The sequence below is a fragment of the Scophthalmus maximus genome, chromosome 12, assembly GCF_022379125.1.
Source record: "Scophthalmus maximus strain ysfricsl-2021 chromosome 12, ASM2237912v1, whole genome shotgun sequence".
Taxonomy (NCBI): Eukaryota; Metazoa; Chordata; class Actinopteri; order Pleuronectiformes; family Scophthalmidae; genus Scophthalmus; species Scophthalmus maximus.
This window is the reverse complement of record NC_061526.1, coordinates 18,556,224-18,582,594: the sequence shown is the minus strand read 5'-3', so window position 1 is coordinate 18,582,594 and position 26,371 is coordinate 18,556,224. Positions and strand designations below refer to the sequence as shown.

General features: G+C 43.0%; 1 protein-coding gene across 2 annotated transcripts in view; it reads left to right on the top strand.

Moving 5' to 3' along the window:
- plxna4 (plexin A4) overlaps positions 1-26,371 on the top strand; it is a 202,164-nt gene that overhangs the window by 102,925 nt on the left and 72,868 nt on the right. For both annotated transcript variants that reach the window (XM_047336137.1, XM_035621547.2), the window contains exon 4: positions 18,212-18,340. In XM_047336137.1, the coding sequence (XP_047192093.1) occupies positions 18,212-18,340 (129 nt within the window). The remainder of the gene's footprint in view (positions 1-18,211; positions 18,341-26,371) is intronic.

Sequence of the window (26,371 nt, the reverse complement as noted above, 5' to 3'; positions counted from 1 at the left end):
TCAGAGCCAGTTTACTAATACTGAACATAGTAACACCCATAAGCCCTGCTGATTGCCATGCAATTAATCAATTTGCAGATGAATATTGGCTTGAAAGTGTTTGTGCATTTGTGTAAACAAAACACAGTACCTACCCACACATCTGCCCTCTCACTGATTTAGCCTGATGTTCGATATCATTTGTGAAAGCCTACGTGCAGCCTTTACCACCTCATTTTCTTCTTCCTGCTTAGTTAACCCTTCCTGTACACATGGCTGATTTTGTGGGTTTTTGAAAGGGAAATTGTCAGGTTTTTGCCTGGTGGTAATAATAATATTCATATCAGCAGGTAATTACAGTTCCTTCAATAGAGAGGTAATCCCCAAATGCCCTCTCTGTGTTATCGGGGTGCATACCAGGGGAGCTTTGGAGGTAGGCCCATAGAAAGCGCTAAATTAGTCTTTTATTCTGGGAAAAGACACACAAAGAGGTATGTGCATACACACTCATATGCAGTCCCCACATATTTCCATCTCTGTCCGTTTCTGTCTCACACACACACACACACACACCTCTCCTCACAGTCCCCTCTCATCAGTGCCATATCTCACTCCATTTCCCCGTACAATGGCGGTACTGTATTAGCACTGTCCCTGAACCCCTGCAGCCGCATTCTGTCCCCAGGCCCAGACTATGACACAGTTGGCTGGGGTAGAAGAAAGACCCTCTGGCCCTGCCTCATTAAAATGGTAAAGAGCTGGAGGAGGATAGGCAAGCTAATCCCTCCACCAGTCCGCTCCTGGAGCCCTCATCTACTGGTCTGAGACCTCTAGAGAGACTCGCATGCTTATAGATCATGAGAAGCTAAGGGGCTGTGACTGGGTTTGCTAAAATACATAGCCCCTGGGAGATGGCAATGATTGGGCTCAAATGGGACAGTAAAGGGTCTGTAGGAGTGAAGGAAATGAGGTTGGGGGAGCGGCAAAGCCGACTTGGAAGTTGTATTGATTTTTGAGTGTATTGGCGCTCCATAGATACACGGCCGTGACAGATTGTGATCCGAGATTTGTAAACATCAAATTGCGTCTCATGCTGTTTGAGCAATTTTCCATTAAGTTACAGACTCTTCAACAATATTGGATGCTGAAAGATTTCCCCACGAGAGGAAAAAAGCATAAACCTCAGCAATGTCACCCTCATAGGTCAAATAATTTCAGCAGCAATTTTGGTAGCTTATCATACAGTATCGGCTTTATGTCTGCTTATTGGGATACCTGAGGGTCGGTTTCATATTTCTGAATGAAAAATCAATCACATGAAATCATATTATGTGTCTTTGTATTCACTAAAGAGGTTAAAAACAATATGAATATACCAAATATCATATCTTTTCACCATGACATATTTTGCTTTAATTTATTTTTACCAATAGTAAATCCTGGCTCCAAGGCCGCTGCAGCCAAGTCCGCACTGCATCAGTCACTCAGAATGTAGGTTGCTGGCGTTGCAAAGCTTTGGGAAAACAGGGAAATGTTGTTAATTTCCCCAAAGACGGACGTTACACAGGCTAGCTGAGCGTTGAAAACAATAATCCCTTTTACTATTACCCCACCGTGACGGCTAGCAAAAAGAATGCTGCGGTGTATTTCATGGCATTAACTGCATTTATTGATTGCACTTTAAACATTATAGTGCCAGCAACTTAATAATGCAGCAATTGATTGAATATAGAAAGATGTGTTGCATGTACTGGTTTTTTCACCATTCGGGCAGTATTAGTTCCAGTAACTCGACACGCCCAGAGTAATGGGAAAGATGTTTAGGGAAAACGGATGAGGTTGGTCCATGTGCTTACTCAGCAGGTCCACCTGAAGACTTCCCAACAGATAATGATGCTCAGATCTATCTACTGAGAGAGAGGGAGGGAGGGAAAGTGGTTAGCGAATCCATCTGTCTGTGTCCAAAGGCTGCTCTCTCATCCAGACTGTACAATCCAGCCACTCTGGAGGATGGGGGGGGGGGGGGGTGTATTCAGCCCTGTGGCTGCCAGTCGGAGAAGGAGACCCTGATACTGTGTAGACTATTTTAATGTGTTTGCATCTGAGGGCAGAAACGAGACGTTATTCGTACATTACTCTTAGATTTATGCAGTTACTCAAGCATTCCCATCAAAGAAAAACAAAAAAACATCACTCTGAGCAAATACTACCGGAAGAAATGATCATTATATGTGTAGTAGCATTAAGGGGTACGTCGGTTTTGGGGAGATTGCGCCTCCACTCTGTGTCCCGGTAGCCCGTACTCTCTGCTCGAGGCAATTCTTCATATTGATACTTGACATTTGCTCATAGCTGCAAAGTTCATCTCATGACACACAAGCGACGGGAACGACAAACTGTGTGTACAGTACACACTGTTGTTTCAGTCTTTCCTATGTCATTTCCAATGTGGATGGTTCATATTCTAGATACTTACTTGGCATCACCTCTTCAGGAACAGTCAGCTTCCCACAGAGCTTGACGAAGTGGCTGTTTTTTGTTGTTGTAAGGCTTTAGTGATAAATGCTCATGATAACAGGGTAAGGCTCGGCTCTCGTCTTTGTCTCTGTGTGTGTGTTGTTTGCCTGTGTGCGCATTCAGCATTTTGCCTTCTTTTTCAAATGCAGAAAGAGAGCCATTTGCCAGACTGTTGATCACTTCCCTCATTCAGTCATTGCTCATCTGCCTCCAGAGATTTCTGAATCTGCACACAGAGGATGTGGACGGCAACCAAACAGCCTCTGAGGGCCTATTGAGAAAACTGCAGATCATTCAGGGCAATAAGCACCACATACTGTTAGCTTTGATTGTACGAATTATCACGACAAACATGTTAATGTATTCATTATGTGTAATTTCCATTTTTATGTGTGCGGGTGGTAATTCCTGCCAAAGACTGAAGAATCGTTATTTTCAAAAATTGCTAATGCAATTCAGTTTGTGAATGTAAAGGCACGGCTTGGAAGACAGTTTTGTTCTTCTCCCCCCGCCCCCCCCCTCTTTTCTCTCTTAAGTCTTTTTCTTTCACTCTCTATTTTCCTGCCTAATTGGTGTGTTCCTTTTCAAATACTGGGATTGTTGTGGGAGCGCAGACTGATTTGTGTAGTGTGTATAAAAACAGATTTATGATTTGGAGCTAGTAGGGATGTGAGTTTGTATTGTAACTGGATTTTTTTTCTTCTCCCTCTCACTTCCCTGCCTTACATTTGACTGACAGACTGTATTCTACTGTACTATACAGTGTTGTGGCTCAGCAGTCTCACATTCACACTCTCAAGTTCACGCGCACACACACACACACACACACACACACACAGTGCCTGTGTGTCAGCTGGCACACAGCCAAGCCCATGGTCATAAGGCAGTGACAGTAGATGACAGCAACAAGCATAAAGGGTGTGGGAGTTGTGAGTAGGGCCAGAGGACAGGCAGGTCTATAAATATCACATACGGGGATGTCCCTAATACTTGAAAGCACCATATCATCACACAGCTGTATCACAGAGAGAGCTGCTAAATCTTGAATTTTTGGTTGTGATGAATGCAGAGTTAGTTTGAAGGCACTAAGGAACAAGCTACTGGGTGAACACGGAGCCGCTTGTCGTAGTTTTACACCATTATAAATGAAATATGTAAAATTCAGCATTAATGTTTGATAGGAAAAATAAATTTGAACACCTGTGATGGGCATCGCCCCCAACCTCTCAGCCTGTAGCCTACTTTGGATTTTGGAGTAAAAGAAATCACATGGTGTTTTGAAATCTTCATGTACACGCACATGCACGCACACGTAAACACACACAAGCATAAACATGCACATGCACATGCACATGCACGGCAGCATAGATGTTTGTTTTTTTCTCAGTAACGAAACCTTGCATTTGTCAGACGTCAACTCAACACTTCAGCGTCGCCACAGCTGGATACTGTCTGGCTCACTCACTCACTGACTGACACAGTTCCCCATTTCCACAGCAACACGAACACAAAAACACATTCACACAAATACACACACCCACACTGAATCAGTGCGATGTGGGGTGTTATATGTGGTGTTATAAATACCTATTTGGTTTTTTTGTGAAAAAACACACCTAAGCACAAATCATGTTGCATTTACATCTCAGGCATTCTGTTTTTTTCTCAAGTTCTGTGCTGTGCTCATGACACAGTAACGCTGCTAGAGCAGTGCAGGCTTTAACTGTTGGACATTCAAATGTCTGCATCCCTTAGATCTTAACACTCAAAAGTAAGCTTTTGTCTGAGAATCAACAAATATTGTGTCTCAAGGTCGTCTGTTCTCACCGTTTGATCCTCCTCTTCACACGTGGAGCAATGGTCTCGGTTTGATTTTAACCTCATGTGTCTTTCCTTACACATGATGGTTCAGAATACACCAGGTTGTGTGTAAACTTATGATTTTGTGTATGTTTTTGTTTGTCTGTATAGTCTCTGTGCTTTGCAAATTGCTTCAGCCAGTGTGTGCGCACGTGTGTACGTGTGCACATATTTGTCCGTCCCCAGTGAGGTGTGCTCTTAGCTCTGAGTGGGCGAATCACAGACAGCCAAGAGACCAGCAGGGAAATTTCCCATCAGCCCATGGTGCAGTGTGCAGCGCAGGTTAACCACTGAAGGCTCTGAAATCTTTAAGGACAGCAGCATAGCCTTTTTTCTCTCTTTCTCTCTCTCCCTCGGCATTCCTCTCTTTCACCCTCTATCCCTCACCCTTCCTCGCTTTCCCTGTCTCCCCAGATGGATCGGAGCAGAGATGAAAAGCTTTCAGGAATGCTAGCAGACAGGCAGTGCTTTACAGTAATCTAACCTGGGCAAGATGAAAGCCAGCTGGGAAGCAGGGAATAGAGCGAGGGGGGGGGGGGGGGGGGAAGGTGAGAGGAAGAGAACGACAGGATTGAGTTTTGGGAAAGAAAGGAACAGAAGGGGACTAGAGAGGCAGGGAGAGAAACGGTGAAGGAGTGAGCGAGAGACAGTTTGTGGACACAAGGGAGGTAGAGGTAACAAGAGATGGGTAGTTTGTAAAGAACGGTGAGCGGTTAGATAAAAAAAAATGGGTCAAATGTTTTTAGGAGTGTGTTGATAGTGGGAAGAGGGGGGGTGAACCTTTACAGTGTTTTGTAAAATGTTTTGGAATAGCTCCCAACAGTTTAGTAAGCGTCAATAAATGACTTCCTTAGTAGTTATGTATTACCTTTGGTTTCCTCTTATTAAGATACAACTTTAGAGCTAAAGTTGGATATTGTGGGGTCTCTTTCTGGCCAAGTATGTCTTCATGGAAGAAGGTAAAAGGTCAAAATTAGATGAAAACAGAGCATGAGAATGGGCCGCTGCATTTGGCGTTGCAATTACTGTAAGTCGTGTCATTCGGAAAGGTTGACACGGCGTAATTGTCGCTGTCACACAGATGACAGCAGCGCAACGCAGACCTGTGGAGTTTAAATTTCAGATCCTCCTCGGTGGAACAAACTCAATTGCAACGCTGCTCACTGAACACTGAAGTAGCATCACACGTACCACTGTCGTCACTTGAAATGACTTTGGCAGTTGGAAGGAGGGAGTGCACTTTGGATGTTTGTGTGTGTGTGTGTGTGTTTTATGTGTGTGTGTGTGTGGTTGCGTGTGTCTTTGAATCATAATGTAGGTGGAGCGGGCCTGTCGCTGCTGTGACAAATCCCACCTTGTACTTCCTGCACAGAATGAGAGAAGCGCACTGCACCGAAGCGCTTCCCCACCTAATTGAAATTTTGAGGTATAAGAGGATTTCTGCACAACGTGAGCTGACAGGCCCCATTCTCCAGATATCCTCTTAGTCTCCTCTCCCTCTCTCTTTTCTGTCTGCCTCTCCCCGAGAAACAATTAACTTTTATCTGTCCTCAAGTTTTAATGCAGCTTACACCCGTATCTTTCTGACAGGTTCTGCAGGTGATCTGTCCCAGTTCCTCTCAATCTTTCCTCTTTGTCTCTTCTCCTCTGACACTCAGGCCTGCTCTGTTTTCCGACAGAGCTGTTTGCTCGCCGTACTTTGATATGCCACATCGTAAAAAGGGAAGAAAAAGGTAGACAGGGAAGACATGCACTTAGATAATAAGACCACGGTGGCGGATGGAGGGGGAGGTATAAAGACAGAGAATGATGATGGGTATTAGACTGCAATATCAGCCAATTCAAGTTCTCCACGTATTCTAAATCAGTGGTCTGAGGAGAAACGTAGATTTTCAAGTTAAGTGTCTGTTAAGTGACAGATTGCCGGACACTCCATGTGTTTAGGTTCATTATGCTTTACACTACAGAAGCCAATGTGTGTTTCCATGTTGCGAGTCTGCATAATTACACACAGACTCACACATGTATATGCTGCTGACACACAGAGACGTGGTTGTAAAGGTGTTGTTTTCATTTAAACAAGCCTGTGTGCTCCTTTTATTTGTTTCCTCATCTTTATTTTTAGAGAACCAACCATCCCGACAACATGTTCATTTATTTAACGGGTGAAGATAACCGACTCCCACAGTGAAGCCTCCATTATCATGCACAGAAACATTGCTTTTGTGCTACAGCATAATGCAGGGGCGTGCAACTCTAATGTATTCCCTGGATGAAGAAGCTCTAATTTTAGAAAAGCCTCCTGTGGAGTCAGTGAAATGATGGCTTATTTGTGTGATGTCTTAATTGTTATAAGAATGGGTGTAATAATGAGAATTATTATTATGATAATAGTCACAGTTTCATGACCAGGTCATTTCCATGAGTCTTGGAAATGACTTTATTCAGCTCATATTACAAAACTAAAATCTGTTGCCACAGCCAAGTCATAAGTGTCACCCAGACTAATGCATCAAAATGTTTTTTTTAATTATTTATTCCCGACAAGCCAGTGTTGCTTTATTCAAATTAAAGTCAAGCTGTAGTCTAATGATACAATTCTAGTGGGCCAGACATAATTGTGTTGTGTTTTGATTAATATGTTTTGCTTGTGGTGGATTTTTGATGTGAATGACTTAAGGGAACTGATCTCATTGTTTGCTTTATATACAGTACAGTCTGTCTGAAGTAAAAAAAAAAGCACTTTAAGCGTCCACTTCCGAATGACTCCTGCAGCCAGTGGGAATTCAACGCTTTAAATGAACACGTTTTTTATTTGTTCCATCACACATAAGCTTCATGTAATGCATCCAAGTCATTTTCAGTGGACACTGACCTTTAGTCTTTTTACACTTTCTCAGTCTCACCTTATTTCCCTCAGTGATTTCCATTATTGGAGCAGCTGGTGAATCATCACATGCCTCAAGGGCTTAGTGCAGTGCTATTCCTCGCTCTCCCTGTCCTCTTTTTCTTTCTTTTTTATTTTCTCTGTACCTCTATCTTTGTCTCCCTCCCTTTGTCCCCTACTATACCATCAACACAATTTTTCACTTCAGTGGGAAAACAGGTATTATAGGGGGTGTGTGGCAGTCTGTTTAATAAAGGAAGAGAGCCATAGAGGAGAGATGCGAGGTGCCCTTAGGGCTGGAAACAAGGGAATATACAGACACAGGCCCACATAATATGTACACACACACACAAACACACTTGCACAGACAATAAGGAGGGAACACAGAGAATCACACCTGCTTATCTCTGAGGAATTGGTTGTGTGGTGTTTCCCTATTTAATTAGAAACATTGGTGGGAACCTCATAAATCACCACACCATAAAACTGAAGGGTAGGCAATGAATGCATCACGCGGACACACACACACACGCACACACGCACACGCACACACACACAGATCTGTCCGAAAAGGTAAGGCCATTGGTAATTTATGAATTCAAGAGAATGTGTGATTTTCAGCTTCCGTCAACAATCCACAGATTTCTGCTTTTTAGGTTTTTGCTAGTAGAATATTTTTTTTTATGCTTCATCATCTTAAGCTTTTGAAGACAATTTTTTATTTCACATTACAAGATCAAATGATTTAACTCTCGTGATTACACCTGAAAAAATACATAAGATAATGTTGTGTTGAGAAACAGCACAGGGGTGCAGAAAGGTCACCGTATGTGATTTGTGTGCGCACACAGGACTGTGCACATATAAAGCCATGTGCGTGTGTCTTGATGTTGGTGTGTGCGTGTACGTGCGAGAGTGCATGTGTCTCTAGAGTTATTCTGATGGCAGTGTGTGGTAACAGGATCCAAGGAGATGTCTGCACTCAACAAAGTCTGGCTCTCAGCCCCCCATCTATTATTCACACACCTGGATACACACACACACACACACACCCATGCGAGCACGCACGCACGCACGCACTCACGCACGCGCACACACACACACACACACACACACACACACACACACACACACACACACACACACACTGGCTTCTTCCTTCAGTGTTTCTGTTTTACTACACACTTTTGCCATATTTATGGATAAGTTCAAGATTTTTGGATTTCACTTAACTGTTTCAGTGCATGAATATTTGTGAGTTTGTGTGTTTGTTTGTGTATTAATGTACTTGTACTTATCTCCCAGGAAACCAATCACAGTCTTAAAAGTCCATGAGCGGCTCTGTGTGACCTGATAAACAAGTTGAAAATGAGTATTGACCAGTGAGAAGGGGGCAGACTGATAAGCAGGAAGTGAGAGAGATAGAGATATTCAATAAAACAAAGCACAGTGTGGTAAAAAACAAACTAAACAGTTCCCAAAGTCACGCATTCACCTTGACTCAAGTTGATCTGAGCACGTCAGTAGGTCATTATCAGACCCAGACATCTTTTTGGGGACCTGGCCCATCTCCACCACCCTGGTTGGACAGGCTGCTGATTGACATTTATAGAAAGAGGAGCATGGTCCAGTGCAGAAAAGCCTGTTGAGTTTACCCCGTTAAGATGAAAGAATGCACACGGCTCTCGTGTTGTGAAATACAAGCTTACATAGAGATGGATAAAGGTCACAGTGGGGGTGTTTGAGAAATGACCCTGGGGATGTTGATCAAAGTCTGTCACTAGACAATTACCTAAAGAGCTCACATTCATATGAGTTTCCTTAAGAGATGTGATCCTATTCTGTGTAAGGTTGATCTAAGGTTTCCCCAATGTTGCTGTTTTGTCATTTTAATCATGACCTTAGGTCATCATAGGTCAGTAGTTCAGTCTCCTTTGCTCAGAAGATAAACAGATCCTCTACTCATTATCTCTTCTAAGGTTTGACAAATTTGTCAGTGGGGTGTGGTCGGCTGATAAAAGCCATCAAGTTTCTAATTTGAGTCGGCAGAAGAATTGACCACCTTGTCCTATGAATGTTATATTAATATAAATCCGTGACTTTTGCTTTGTCAGTCCTCAGTCTGAACCGAGCCAACTTTCCAAACAAGCTTCCATGCACATATGTTCTCTCTGCTTTGGGCAGAGATTTTGGCTGAAAAGTTCCGCTATCTGAAGGCTGCGTGCCAGTCGTGGGAGGAAAGGAGGCAAAAACAGCATACTCACACAAAAATATATTCATATTTACAGAGACAGAAAGAAAAAAAAAAGGCCTTAAATATACGATTTATATACTGTGGTAAAAAGCACACTAATAAGATCTGTAAGTGAAATGTGTTAAATTCACGAGAACGTTTATGTCCGGCTTCCTGAGTGGTGCAATAAATACACCTTTTTCTTCTCTGTCACATACACAGCTTACTGAGTATAGACTTGGAGGGCAGTATTTATACAGCTTCACTCCTTAAAATAAATGTCATCCATAGCCGTGAGTTTGTGCACCGCTGAAAAGCCCAATCTTAATTCGACACAATAGGCTGATTGGGTGCCCTCATAACTCACCAAAGAGGCGGCAAGGAGTGGCACAGGGCACATCATTAATGGCTTCCAAAGCCTTTTTGCTCTCACACGGTGGCCTCTGGTCACAAAATATAATGGGGTGCACACAACTTTGTGGCACCGCCACCGGGTTGCACCACTAATAGAGACAAAGGTGAGGATGTGCACTCAAATTACGTGGTTGCCTCTGTGGGGTCCTTGAGGCCCAGGCACTAGCTGCAGCAATAGTGGTGGGAACCACAGCTCCTCTTATCACTGCAGCATAACAGGGGTAGCAAAGGGAGAAAAAAACTGTCGCGAAAAAGGATTGAAAGAAAAATGTGCGTATGGGTTTTTCTCTCCCCGGCCAGGTATTTGTCTGCACTAAATGAGGTCTGTCAGGAGATCTCTACCTGTCGCCTCTATAACACCCGGCTGCGGCTCTAATGAGACAGTGAAAGAGGAATTGGATGGAAGAGGGGGAAGAATATAGGGGTTGTATAGTGAGAGAAGAGTCTCTCTGCGCAGTTAAGATGATGGAATGATGCATCTTGCAAGGAAAAGATGGCAAAACTGGAAAAAAATAAAGCAAGACCATGTGAACAGAAAGAGGCAACTGAGAGGGGAAAGGCATAAGAGATGGAGCAGGTGATGAATAAGGAATAGGAAAGGGACAATTGCCCAGAAGAAGTAAGGCATTTTTTGATCACTGCTGGGCACAATGAATATATTTGTGTTTTATCTCACTGACTTGATAGAGGAGCCTTTTCCCAGTCCACTTCCACATAGATTACAGCATCAAGTGCCGAGCAATTTTCTTCTATATTTTCTGGAGAAATAAATGGGTACCACAGATAACCATGTACCAAGTGGCCTTGCGGTGATAATTGAAAAGAAAAAAAGAAAACAAATCACGTCAGCAAGGCCCCTTGTTTCTAACAGCGGCGTAAGCACGATCTAAAGAGAGCGGCTGAATGGGGGACAACATACACTAGAGACCAGCTTGTGATGGCAACGCCCCCACCGCAACGCCCGTCATTGTGTTGCTACCCCGACCAATGAGAACTTAAAATTCATTACTACATTAAATTCATCGAGACTTGTTTTTTCATAATCGTAAAACTACCCAGTATGGGTCAGACCGCGGCCGTCTTCAAAGTTGTTCAAATTGTTCAAGTTTTGTGACTGCATCTTGCTGCTGGTAAATGTTTCTGCAGCAACACACATACAGCAAAGTCTGCAGCGAACATGCCACGAAAGGGAGGGGAACATTTTGAAATGAACCGAAGGGGAGAAAGTAAATGAGAGATACTGACAAGAGTTGTGAGAAGTCGAGAGGTCGCAAATGTCAAGATTGAACTGGCCACAAGCCCGCAGGTATCTGAGACAAAATCATGACTTACAGACTGAGACAGACCAAGAGCGAGGAGCGAGCTAGAGGGAGAGAGAGGGTGGAGAAAAAAAAAAGAGCGAGGGCGGAGGAGGGAAATGAGTAACAAAAGCTGAGCTGTGAGCCCCCTGCCTGGCCACAGTGCTCAAAGGCATCTCTGCAGTGAAAGCAATGATAGCAGGGGAGACCTGCCACTCACCCTCTGAAGCCGTGGGGGAGACTGAGGGAGGAGAGGAGAACAGGTGGAGAAATGAGTTAGGAAGCCTCCAGACACTTGTCCCCTTTCACGTCCAACACCATCATCTCTCACAATCACACTCTTGTCCTTCTTTCTGCCTCTCTCCTGGCTTCTCCTGCCTATCTCTCAGCAGGGGGATAAGGTCAGATTAGTAGGCTGCACACGCCTGCAGGCTAACAGGTAGCACACCTTTAATGCCACCGCGGTCAGTCACCGGGCCAGGGGTCCCCCTGCGGCTCCGTCTGCCGTAGTGTCAGATCCCAGGTGTGAGGTGGTGGGGACCGGAGTGGCGCCAACAGAAACAGAAGCGTCTTTCAGTCACTTCATCATCCTGATCAGCATGTCCGAAATTAAGGATCTGCAGAGGATTGACGACAATACAACCCAGCTCAACGGGAGGGCCATTGTAGTTGTCATATTTCTGCATAGTTCTACGCTAGCAGAACATTTTCCTGATATTCACGGCACAAAGCACCTTCCTTCCCAGTGCCGCCGTTGGTGGGGGGCATTAATTAAAATCCCGCTGTGTAGCAGATATGCATAATCACAAACATAAAACGGAGAATGTGTTCAGTTCCACACTGTGTATTTTCTTCACCCTCGTCCTCCTATAGACATAGGGGCTCTAGCCGGAAGGAGAAAAGGAAGGAAGGAAGGAAAGAAAATGGAACTTAAAAAAAAACGTCTTTAATGAACTGAATGAATATTTTCTCTGCAAAAAACTTCTACTGCGGATGTAAAAAGTACTACATTTGTCAGTCTTGTGTCACCTGCAGTGGCTCTCTACACACTACACCTGTACAGTGGTGCTTTGTCTCTGTCTCTTCTTCCTCTCAGATGAAATAAAAACAGTCAGATTGTAACTAATAACTCCAGTTGGTGATGAATCGAGACTCAAATGTTACTCTTTGCTACAGCAATGCTGCACAACCAGCCTCAGCATTCCACAGTAGCGTTCCACATCCTCTTTAATACCCTCAGATTAATGTCAAATCATCCACACACTCCCCCCCACCAGTCTCGCACCAGTCCATCTTGCCTGAAGCTATATATTGAGGGCACTGAATGTGGAAGCAGAGGGTTTGTTCCAGCATTGATTGACACTCAGAGATGGATCCAACCCACGTCCTAGCCCTCTTTCCTCTTGTTATTCTTTCTACCCCCCCCCCCCCCCACCTCCTCTTTTCTCTCTGTCTGCCATATGTTCCAGTGAGCTGGACAGATTTGGGCAATCAGACAGCCACCATTGTATTGCTGTCGGTATGAATAGAATGCGTGAAGAGACACATTGCCATTATGTAGTGAAGATCCGTTGTTTCTTTTCTTCCCGTCTCTTTCACGGTTAATGTTTCCTCAGTCGCCTCTGTCTGTCGTGTCGTCTCTCTCGGTGGGCCCTTATGGCCTCTCCTGGTTGAATACCTAGCGCTCTGCTGTGGTTTGAAACCTGACCGAAGTGTGGCAGCTTGGGTTACGGTGGCATTTGGCATGTGGCTGTGTCCTCACGATCCTCCAAAATGTTTGTGACTGATATCGCAAAGAGGTTAAGGACCCAGGGGCTTGAAGGGGAGATCCCAGGAGACCCCCATGGGCTTGTTTTGCTTCTACTCTGTCATGCTTTTGTAAATATTCGATCTGATAAATGAATTCCAACAAGCAGCGTTAATTGCTGAGATTAAAGAGTGTGGCCTTATCAACAGTAGTAAGTTTAACCCATGATGTTAAAATTCAAATGAAAGGAAAATGCACCTTACGCTTTATTATTCATTGGTTTGTAAAGCAAATTTCATGAACTACTATGTCAAATTAAAAAAAAGTAGTTGTTTTGTAGGATCTAATAAACATTTACAACGAGATTTTAAATTTGGACTAGGGCCAATGCTACCAATATACTGCACGACTCTAATTGTTGTCTTTAAAAGCATTTTGTGTTTTATTTATTTCTGGAACCAGGCTTATGAACATTTACTGGACATGACTTCTAGTCGTGTGCCAGGTATCCAGCAGATTAGGGTGTATTACCCTCATGGCTGAAGAAATGCTGGCACTCACTCTGGGTTTGCCCTGGTGCACGTTTCTGAAGATTGTTAGAACCGCTCACACAAATATTGTGGCAATTACTGTTTCCCAGCATGCTGTATGACTCCAGCCCACTCACCTCGCTGTGGTTGTGGGACCCACGTCTGAGCGTGGTGATACTTGAGTCAGCAACTTATTCTGGCTTCTACCAGCAGCATGATGGTCATGGTGTGTGTTCCAGCCATGCCGGTTCAGCGAGTGTGCCATGCATAACAGACTGCAACCCTGTGGTACTAGCTTCCGTTTCGCCTCCCCCAAAATCATATAGCAGGCAAACACAGAAAATCCTTCAATAGCTCTCACAGTCCTCACTCAGTTCTTCTAAATATGTTTTCCCCAATGTGGTGTTGTCCACAGAGAGAACTTCTGACTACGTGTATCCTGCACTTAGCCACACTCATCATCTGCACTAACAATGCCACAGCAGCATTTAATGTCTCCTGAGGACTGACGAGACTCCTCCTAAAATGTAGACGATCCATCTCTCCACTTGATGTAAAGTAGTTTCGTCCGTAATGGCACACCAGTTCACTGAGATTATCCAAAATCAATAAAAGTGCTCAGATGTGTAACCAGAAGTACTCAATTGCAAAGGGCAATATGCACTGAAAGAAGGTTCCAGAGGGGCAACAACATTATTGACGCGAGATATGCGAGGTGTCTTTTGGAATCAACAACTTGACAAAATATCCAACTCATGTAATGACATTAAAATAACTTGATTGAATATGTTTTTTTCTTGCATTAGTGTCACTTGATACATTCCTCCATCGTTTCTAACATTTTGATTTCATTGTACAACACAACACAAACGGTTTAAGCGCAGGTCTTACTGTTTCTTTATATCTGTAAAATGACATATCTTTATGAATGCAAATCCCCTGCATTACATTAAAACCTCCCTCAAAATTGGATTCAGAAGAAGAGCCGAACTTTAAGTGTGCTTCTGTGGTGAACAGTGCAAATGCGAGGGAAGTGAGAGAGGGTACTCCTGTGGTTTTCACACCGGAATGGCTTCCCTGTCTGTATCACACCTTCTGCTGGCTGTTAGCCCCATGGAGAGGGAGATAGCCACTTTGGGCACATTATGTTTCATCGACAGATTCAATACATCTGCCTATGAGGTGTCATTTCTTTTTCTGCGTCTGTCTTATAAATGCATCCACAGCTGATAATATTTGTTCCTATAACTACACTTCTCCAACACTTCTCTTACAATCTGTTATACTTAAAATGGTATATCTCGAGAAAATAAAGGATAGTCAGTCACTGACTTTAAAAGGTCTGAATGGGAAAAGAAGAAAAAAATATCCATAAATGTTTGCTTGGTCTCAATGTGTTTTTGTGAGAGTAAAGAATCGGAGAGAAAAAGCCACTGTCTTTATGTATTCTGTGGTTGAACTGGTGTAGTTATCTGTCATGACCACTAGGGGGATGCAGTTTATGACCAGGCTGGTTGCTTCATGGTGGACGAGGATTTTCTCTGTGTAATTTGCAATATAGCCTGGATCTGTTTCACAGTTGCACACACACACACACACACACACACACACACACACACACACACACAGACACACAGATCCCAACACACACACACACACACACACACAGACACACAGATCCCAACACACACAGAGCTATTGAAGGGATATTTGCTACGCACATTTTGCAGGGCTGAGGAATCGGCTGTGTAAGTCTGAAGTACCAGTAACTCTCCCCTCCGTCCCCAGAGTATCCCTCATTACCATATGGGTCAGTCAAGCCAGACAGCCTCTTTGTGTGTGTGTGTGTGTGTGTGTGTGTGTGTGTGTGTACAGTAGATGTGAAATGTCAATGTTAATACCTACAGGTGTTTGTGTGAACACATCAAAATTTGCATTCATGCGTGGGCCCAATGTATCTCTCACCTTCCCACTACTCGGAGGCAGAATGAAGTCTTTCTGGCAGTGAATGTCTATTGTGTCGTGCTAATGTGATAGCAGAGATTAGCATTGTAATCCATTTAGCATAGAGCAGCTAATCCACTTTATTGCTGTTGAAAAGGAAATCAGATAATATTGGCTAGCACGGCGTTTCCTGCCTTAATGATTTTAAGCTGATGGAAAAATTACTTTAATATATATTGATAATTACTGTTGCCAACAATGAAACTAGGATTAGTCATTTCAGAGCTAGTCAGAATCATTAGCATTGGCTTTTCATCAAGGGAATTGAGGTATTGCTTGTGTTCAGTCTTTGCTGAGTTGGATATTATTTTGCAGTATTGATATCAGGGGAGATGAAGTCACTTGTAACTGTTTCAAAACCTCTATAAGCCTTGGGTGAACCGGGTGTTAATAAAAAACAAAATTACAGGTTCAATTTATTATTCAATATTTCAAATGTCCCAATTATTGCATAAATACGCCTACTAGCCTATGATTTAAATCAGTCCCGTGTGTGTTCCCTTCCTGGTCCCAGTGCGACTGAACCGGCCAACGTTCAATGCTTGTGGAAATGTTGTGTGTTCCCCGGTGGCTCATTTGTTTTGTTGCTGGTCAGATTGAGGGATAATATACAGGAGCTTCCCCCTTGAAGCCCCGTTTGCTCCCTGGTGACTGTGGATCTGTCCCAACACAATAAAACTCTACATTCAGCCACTGCCATAGACTGTCTGCCCCTTAACTCTGCTCAGCAATTGACTCCATACTCTCTAATATGCAGTGGGTGTAAGCTGATACGCACGCACATCCTCGCGTACATGCACATGCACAGGCATGCTGTGTATCGTGCACATACGCACAGCACCTCAAATTAACTCACCCGATTGGGCAGATTAGATAACCCCACCTGCTGAATCTGGCCCAGGTCGCATGGAGCTTCTTTCTTCCCACCGCCCTCTCTTCTTACCCTGTCTCCTATGTGCCTTCTGTTCTTTTCTTTGCAGCTGCCCCTAGTGCATACAATAGTTCCCAGTGAAAGTGTGTGAGGCTTTGATACACAGAACTCGAGGTCCTTTGAGATCAAGATCACCACACAAGCCAAGCAGGAGGCAGAGCGAGGCAGGAAGAATGACTGAGAAACAAAAGAAAAGAGGGAGAGCAGGGTGAAATCAGGGTGAAAGACGGTGCCTGCTTAAAGAAATGTCATGTTGTGAAACTGGATATCGGTAGAAACGGCAGAACTTAAACTGCACTCGGTGTACTTTTCTTTTTACCAACCACACAATAGTTGATTGTCCAAGCAAAGACAAAGAAAAAGTTAGAGTTTAATAGGGAAGTCGAGTCTTTGGTTTCTGTTGCAGAATCAAGTGAAGGCGGAGGTGTCTGACTCACTTACGGTAAAGAACATAGACACTGTATTTGTTAAAACTGACATTTATCCTACTAGCTAGATTCTTACAGAAAACAATACAGTTAAGATAGATACATAGTGAAACTTTGCAGCCTATGCTGCATACAAAAGTGATTTCATTTTGCTGTAATCCTTTAGATTGAACTCGTTGGTCTTTTCTTAAGAACAAATCATACAACATGTCATTGGGAGCAGCACCATTTTACCAAAGGGTTCAGTTTACCTACTTACTGTAGAAGAGTTGAGGCTTCTTGATACACCTTTGGGCGGGCCAGCAGAAAGCGTTTTTTTCATGAAATGCTGACAGAGAGAACGCAGAGAGTTTGTTGTCATCTGTGTATTATAATTAATCATGAAGCGACTCACCTGTCTGCTCAACCATCTGCTTTCTGTCTAATTATCTCCTGTTTGTGCCTGTTACTCGTGAACCCTTACATGCTGAAGATGCACAAAGAACCACAGAGAGTCATCACAGCTTTAATCAGACTTGCTTTATACCTGTACACAAGCCCGCACAGGCCTCTGTGTGTGTGTGTACGTGAACGTACGTGTGTGTGTATTCTACTGGGTGTTGAAAGTTGCTTGGGTATGTCTGTGTTGAGCCTGAGCGTTACTGGGATATTAAAGCCAGAGGACGAGATTTGGAAAGGGTCGTTTAGTGTGAGTGTGTGTGTTAGACGATGTAAGCAGATGTTCAGGCATAACCCCCGAACATTTCCATCATACCACCAAGAGTGTGGGGCCCAATTCCATGCACTTTCTGCTGAGTAAACACACCTAGGGGCCAACAGACCACACCTCTTGCCCAGATGCCTAATTACCGTAATCACTTTTGAATGGCTGAAACTGTGATGGAGAGAGATGAGCTTTTCACACGCAGCACTGAAAGTCGTGACATGCGGTGAAATCCTAAGGCAGCGTGTGGTAGATGGGCAATTTGGCCAGATAATAAGGTTTAAAAAGTAAATTTTTAATGATATTGTGGTTCCTAATGGCAGACTAGACGGCACCTTTTTTCTCCTGCCAAGTCCTCCCTTTTGAAATATTACACTTTCTGCCCAGTCTTCTACACAGTCCATTTTTTTTACAGAGTAACTCGTGAATGAATAAGAAAAGCATTTATATCGAAGATACTGTGAAAGAAAATTGTAATAAAATAGGTGTTAGTGGCTTTTCATATCTTAGGGTGTTGTACATAGGCAGCTGGACTTTCAATAACACTACACCCCCTCTACATCCGATGTCAGTTATAATCACTGCACCCTAAACAAAGATGCATTTTCTGTCGCCTCCTACAAAATAAATCGTATCAAATGTATTAAAGCAATCCTTGTTGTGCTTCTGTGTTTTTCCAGATCCGGGTAGACGGCTCCTCTCGTGCTCTGCAGTACGAGACGGTGCAGGCGGTCGACAATGGGCCCATCCTCAGAAACATGGCCTTCTCTTCTGACCACCACTACCTCTACGTCATGTCTGAGACACAGGTCAGACACACACATAACCTCCCCTCTTCCGACTCCATATCATTACCACTTGGATTTACCATTGTTCTTATGTCAGAAGTTTGAACAACCTTGCGTGTAGAATAGAGTAATTCTTACAGCCTCACTGCAGGAGAAGAACAGATCAGATGGACTGTTGGATACTATGACCATGTCTTTTTTTATAGAAACAGTCTGGGTAGAGCTGGAGGGAATAAATGTGTTGAATTATAGGGATAGAAAAGAGTGGTCTTAGTCCACTTGTGTGTGTGTGTGTGTGTCTGCTCACAGACAGATTCACACATGACACACTATCTCTCTTAGAACCTTTGATGACATGGAATGTGATGCGAAATAGCAGCACTCTGTGTAATGGACACGGACACAGAGAGACTGTGAACATCTCTATCAGAGGCAAAACCTCATGAAAATAGCTCCATGCTAAGCCCACGACACACACGCTGTGCTCACATACATGTACACACACACACACACACACACACACACACACACACACACACACTCCAGTGACTCACTGTGTTAGGTGCACACTTCCTCTATCTATTAAACACAAAAAGACACACACAGCCATGAGCCTGTATTTACATACATGATTACACTTTTACATGTGTAGTGAAGAAGTGATTTATGCGTGGTGGAATAATGAGGAGGATAAATTGTGCAGGCCACTCTTTTATTCAGAGGTGACTGTTCAAATCTTCTAATGACTGAACATGAATTAGCTTGTGTTGTGAACAAGTAATGAAAGTGCATTTCATTTTTCCTTCCTGTTCATTGTCCTTACAGAGAACGTAATCTAAATAAGTCCTGATCCCGAAAGGGTTAGTTTTGCATCTCTTTCCAGTTGAGTTTAGCTCTGCTCATTGTCCATTGTTAATGTGAATGTTAGAAACGATACTTCAAAAGCTCTGAAGAACAGATAATATGCATATCATTCCCCCTCTCCCACCTCTTTATCTCCAGCCACCCATAATCACAGACGGCCGCTGCTGTTGTGTTGGCAGCGATAGCCCCGATACCCCTTTTATATTGTCTGCAGCTTGCAGAGGATTATAGACCTCTATGGCACCATGAAAGTGTCAGTATTTACTAATATGTGGTGCAGTTTGATTGTGTGTGCAAACGCGTGCCCACTTTAAATGCCCAGATTATCCAGATAACACTTTAAATATCAGACAGACAGAGGGTTGAAGGTGCCCTTTCAAATATGGCTCTCAGTGCCTCTCCTGTGGTCTCAGTCTGTCCATCTGCAGAGGGATGGAGAAGGAAACAGGGAGGGAGAGACACAAGTGTGCAGAATACTGGCACGCACGGTGCCATTTTGTCATGGTATCCAGAATTTCACATCTTTTTTTCTCCTTTTTTTTATTGCACTGCATGTAATTGGGCTCATAAAAGATATTGAATAACTAATGAATTATTAAGATCACTTAATTTCCATTTCTTCCCACTATGTTAGATGTTTTTATGTCTCGCTATTATCTCCCAACATCGTATTACAAATTTAGCGTTTTTAATCTGCATGCCAATTAATTTATATTGAAATATGTCTATTAGCCTAGTTAGAGGGCTGACCTCCACTAACTGTTTAGGAGGAACATCTGGGAATTACTGCTCACACAAATATAGAAAGCTGTTAATGAACATAACACAACCACACACACACACACAAATATCCTCTAAATTCCAGTATGCGCGCAAACAAACACAAACACACTAATTTAGTGCTAAATGATTTACAGAACAAGAGGAATGTAGTGAATGAATAATACACCAATCCATTTAACCTCTTTTTTAATTTCGTTTACTAATCAAAATGTAACTGCACTGTACTGAAAGTCTCATAACTGATAGGTAACTATTTCGATAGTTAATTGGACTGATGTTGATATTTTTCTTATTTAACTGACAAACTACTACTACTACTACTACTACTCCTATACTACTTTATAACTGTCAGTGCCTGTGCTGATTCATACTGGTCAAAACAAATGTCAGAAGGTCACAGGATGTTCTAGAAATGCAAAGAAAACGATCAATCTGCTGACCAGTATTTAGAGCTAAATATCATTTTCAATTTCTTGTGAGTGTTGTTTATGTTCACCTTACATGGACAGCCAAGTTCAGAGGCCACTCTGCGGTCACTCTTGAAATACAGTGCAGCGATACTTGCTGGTTCAGTGCGGTGGTCTAGAATAACATCTTGCACATACACACATACACATTGCCAATTCCCAGCAGTGGCAAATGCTATTAAAGCAGCCTGCGCTGGTCGATAGCAGAAGGCCACCTGCTGTTTCTAGGGCCTGGGACCCAGACAATCAGAGAGAGAGTGTGATGGATGGAACGAGGGAAAAAATACAGAAAGAGGATACACATGATAGAGAGAGAGAAGAGGAGGAGCTGGCCCACAACAGGAGGCTGAGCGCAGGGTTGGTCGATGCAGCTGCTCCCCTGCTGTTGTGAGCCTTGAAACTCCCCTCCAGGCCTGGGATGGACCAGCAGAAAGACCCCCTCTTGATCCTGCCTGGCTGGAGTGAAGGTCTTCTCCAGTTCAGACTGCTGCCCTGTTCACACATGAATCTCGAGTGACCACATGTGATTGGATCCCACCTCCATACTCCATATACAAATAAACATAATTGCAAATATTTTGTGTTGCTGTTTTTAGCCTGTCCAACTATGACGGACAGGTCTGTGGGCAATGTGTGCCACACATCGCTTTGCAATGAAATAATAATACGATTTTTCCTGTTGGAATAGTAAAAAAAAAGAAGAAGAAGGAGAAACTCAATATGAGACCTTCAATGTTGATATTTTGGCAGGACTGCCACAAATAAATCAATAGTAGGGAAACACTGAGAAGTGTAAAATCTATTTTCGTTAGAGACGTCTGAGACGGCCGACTCCCTCAATGTGGCCCAGGACACTTGTGTTCACACTGCTAAACGAACGTGGCTTCATGTGTCCCAGACCACCTCCGAATGTGGTCTGAGGGGTTGGATCTCAAAAGCATCCTAAATGCGTCTTGGCTGTGTTCACATCTGTGGATGGTGTTCAAAACCATCCACAGGTGTCGGATGGTGATAAAAGTTTTCATACTACATAAAAAGAGAATGGTGTCAACCATATTTTGGGGGTTTAGAGACTAGAGACCATGTGTGGACGTAGTAGTAATATTTCTGTTTTTAGTAGAGACAAACTTGAGTAAAGATTCTAATGTCCTCCTTTTTTTTTGTATTTTTTCATTGTCAGTGAACAAATCTGGATTCTGTGATCTAGGTAGCAAAGTCTTTTTCACGACAGACTTTGGTCTTTAAGAACAACAAGTTATGATTATATTATACACCTTATTCTAGTGTTGCATTAGTCATGTGAAATCCAGCTATAATCAATTATGAATACATTTACATTGTGGCTGGAGCACTGGGCCACCTCGAGAGATTATTATAAATCCAGTTTTATGGATGGGGCATCATGCTGAGAGTCTCAATGTACCCTGTTTTTCTGTGTCACATTATACACTCATTAAAGAAGGACGCTTACCAAACAGTATACTGTGAGAAATATGCTCGTAATCTATCATTGTATTGTCCTGTGATACGTTTTTCTCATTGTTATTTCCATTCTTCTTCTATACTTGCAACCTCTCCTTTCTCTCTTTCCTCGATGTGTCGTCTTTGTTTGGTTTGTTTTTCTTTCAGGATTATAGATTTTTGCTCCTGCAACCCATATTCATTTCTAAGGGGATTTGTAAAGTGAATGAGGATTCAGCCTTTTGTGTCTCTTGCTCCTTTTTCCTTATCGTTTTTCTCTCTATATCTTCATTTCTGACCCCCCCTCTCTCTAACCATTGTCATTTTTACCCCACACCATCCCCCAGGTCTACATTCCCTCATTTTTTTTTATCACCATTCCTCACTAGCAGAGAAATCTGTCATCCCTACCCTCTCATTAATCCAGTGATTGCTGTCCTCTAATTGGATCTCTCTCTCTCTCTCTCGCTCTCGCTCTCTCGCTCTCGCTCTCGTGCACACACTGTCTCACACATTCAAGTCATCTTATTAGTGGGTTAAATAGATGTTCGGGTATATAGAGGCCATTCAGATTATAGAATGGGCCGTGATTATGGATGTTAGGGGTTGCAGTTTGAGTGACGGAGACAGGTCAATTCCACTGTTAATATGAGCTGGTAACTGTAGTTCACTACTGTATAGCGACCTTGTTAACACTGGTTCATCGGTCAACCACAATGGGAACATGTGGGTGGAATGAATGAGGTGTTGTCCTTGGAGGTCATTTCAGCATTAGTTCAGTATGTAAATCAAAAATACAAATCGCAAACTAACAGAATAAGAAAAAAAAACTTGGGTTGGACACTTATTGAGGTCAACAGTGGAATGGGAACCTAGCGCATGAGGTGGAAAATATGAATATTGTACAGATTCTACCATGTCCCTCTTTAACGAATACAAATCATGCCGTGGACTCCTCCCTCTCACATCTTCTCCCCCCTCCAATCTGAAGAAAGAAATACTGCAGAATCAAAGCCAGCAACACCAGAATGTACAGTAGTTTTTTTTAATTATCTACAAGCCACGAGACATCTCTTACACATCTTGGCTCACATGCAAACAATTCAGACACACATATCCTGCGCTTGAGTCAAAGCCAAGCACCTTGGCTCCAGATATGTATCTGGAGGCTTGGTGCAAGATAAGACCACTTTCCACTTACCATGAATGGTGTGGTGGTTCTAATGTTATGGCTGAACAACGTTTCATTCAACTGTCTGTGAATTAAAGTGTGGTCGAGTGACAAATAAACTTCAACTTGAATTTGAAGTTAGTCACGATTAATCTAATTACTGCAGTGTATTACCAATTTTATGAAAGACAGCAATACTGCCGGAACAACTTAGCATATGATTCTAGTGATTTTAATACTCATAAATCAGTGACCCCCTGTGCCCTATGGCTGGGGCCACTGTCATCTGTTTCTCCATCTGTGGCTTCAGTCCTACAAGCTTCCCCTTACTGCCATTTATGACCCGCTTTGCTCTGAAATACACAGCAATAGTAAATGTGCATGTATTAGTCAAATGGAATAAAAAAAACTCCTTCCAAACTTAATGTTTGGACCCGATCATGAGAAAGTAATATGACCAAATCTGATTTTAATAGCAGAGTCCATTACTCAGCGGCTGGCTGTGTTGAGACTTGACATTGGTTGGGGAGTGTTTAAAAGCATTTAACAAGGGTTTTGGTTGCGTCTTAGTCATCCAGTCAATCCTCAAATGTTCCACAGTCATGCGATACCCTCCAGCAACCCAGGAAAGAATATTAACTCACCCTCCCAGCAACGGTTCAGTCAGTCAGTGATTAGATTTTATCCGGTATGTTCCTGCATGCTTCTCTCGCTTAAGTATTTTCCCCACATATACTGTGGCTTTTACATTCAGCATATAAATTGTTGCTGGAAAGTGCTGCGACTGCCACACTCATGGCGCTAAATTATTTATATTCAGCGTGGCAAATGCAGATCTGTAAGTGTGAATTATTGAAAATGTGTACTTTTGTGGGGTGAGATCGTTCAAAGTCAAATGCTTTTTTTTTTCTTCCTGTTTTGAACCCCCCAGGGGGATTCCGACAAGCCAATTTGTGGAAAGATCGAGTCTTCGCATCTCATCAAAGATGTTTAATACCGGCATCCTTTAATTTCTATCAGCGGGAAACTTTTTACCACATCCCTTACAGTGTGGCTTCCTCACCCCTCCAGTGTGTGGCTGTGAGTTGTAAAGGTGTTTAGATGTGCATATTATGTTGTGTCCCAGTTTAGCTGCAGGCGGCAAGGCAAGTGAACAGAGCTGATATGTTGCAGCCATTGCTGCCTGACACAATTCTGAAAAATGTCAACAAAGTGGGGCAGACAAGGTTCGAGTGAACTCTTGGCTCACTCAAAATCCCTTTTTGAAGTTTTACCTTTGTATTCTGTCCCTTCTGTTCACTGTTTCTCATTATATTTCTCTCATCCCTCTCCCCATTGCAGATAGTTGTGAATTTGCAAATCCATTCTGCTAGAACACTTTCCAAAATGTGTCACTCATGTGAGTCAGGAACAGCATCTTCTGTCACCATCTTCGTGGAAACAGTCAAAGCTGTGGACAATGTCTGTGAAATGGAAAATAATAGTGAAAATGATTAATTAAAACCAAATTGTTTGCCATGTGCCGACAATCCTGACAGCAAGCGTTTCCCACCAAGGAAAGGGGGGGAAAGGGGTGTTGACGCTTGATTATTGACTTTGGTCACCGGCACGGTCGCATGCCCTCGCTGAATGACAGGTACACAGAGAGGGCCGTTGTGCCTGCCTGCTAAAGATGGCAAAAACTTCATGGATTTTTTTTTGACAGTCCATCGTTGCGACGGGATTTCTCGTGTTGCCCCCGATGTCCAGTCAGACAATGACAGACAGGTCCGTTATCAGTGTTAGACAGTGGACCAAGGAGGGGCTGAGCAAATCAATGAACTGTACAGCACAGCTCTACAATGAAGCAATGGCACAAAACACTTCTTTAGACATTGTTCATGTTATTATGAGAACTTCAAAAATAGTTTCATCATTTTGTACATTATGAAAGTGTGGCGGGATGTCTACGTAATAAATGGGAAACACTGGGCTGGCTTCTCCCAAATTGATCAACGTCAAGTGAAAACGATATTGCACCTACAGCCACCGGCCTGCTCTGCTAAGAGCTTGATATGATGCCGTTGGTTGGTGGTTGACAGATTGAGCGGTGCATTAGCTGTGACGAGGCAGTGGGTTGTTGATGTGTCCCTCGTCAATCTCTCCTCCATATAGCTGGAGAGGAGAAGGGCGGGGCGCAGGGGGACAAGGAGGAAATGAATGAAGGAATAAATTAATAAGTTTGAATTTTTTGGGCCATGTTACATAAGAGACAAACCAAAATTCATGAGGTAAAGTCAAAAAGAGACAGACAGTTGTTGTTGCCTTTTGTAGACACTGACATAGCTCTGATTTGAGCTCTGTCAAAAGGTGTTTAACTGGCTTGAGATCAGGACTCCCAGCAGGCTTCTTCAGTGCATTCTAATATTCTCCTCTTACCCAGTCTCTGGTGCTTTTAGATATATGTTTTGGCTTAATATCCTGTTTGAAGAGCCATGACCTGCCACTGAATCAAAAGTCTCTGGTCTCAGTCTCAGTCTCAGTTTTGCTGCAGGATGCCTTAATAATCTAATTTCATTGAGCCCTGCAAAGATTTAAGGCACCCTGTGCCAGACACGGCCGAGCAACCCCATAACATAGTGTTTTGCCAAAAAATGTATAATTTAGTTTCATCTGTCCACAGGACAATTCTCCACCAAGTATCTCTCGTAAGCCCTTGATGCAGGTATACATGACAAAAGCTGTCAACGTAGAGATCAGCAATTATCACATGTATTAAATGTCCTGTGTATAAATGATTTCACTTTACAGTTATCAGTGAAACAGGACTGCTGTCATGAGCAGCAATGTATGATTGACACATGCAGATCACCTACTTGTTATTAAAATGAATGAGCAATATTATATTATATACATTTAATCTGATAATTTCATATGTATGCCTGCTTCCCCCCGAAATAGTGATGATACACTGCCAGCATTGTGCCGAACTAATGAACAAACTCACACCAGGGAACGAGAAAAAGACGAAGCTAGCCTGGGGGAAGAAGAGAAAAAGATAAGAGAAGTTCAGTGTGCCCCACAGGCTGTAAAGCAGGATTGGACTATCACTTTAATTCCTCTCTCTTTCTGTTCATTTGGAGTGGTGAAGTTTGGCTGCAGGTTGAATCCCGGTTTAATTACTAGTGGGGGGGGGGGGGGGGGGCAGGAACAGAGTAGGATAAAGAGAGGAATAGATATGAGGCAGAAGAATTAGTAAAGAATAAAATTCTCCGCAGATTTAATAAATGATCACTTTCCCACTGCATGTTGACTTGAAAGCCTCTG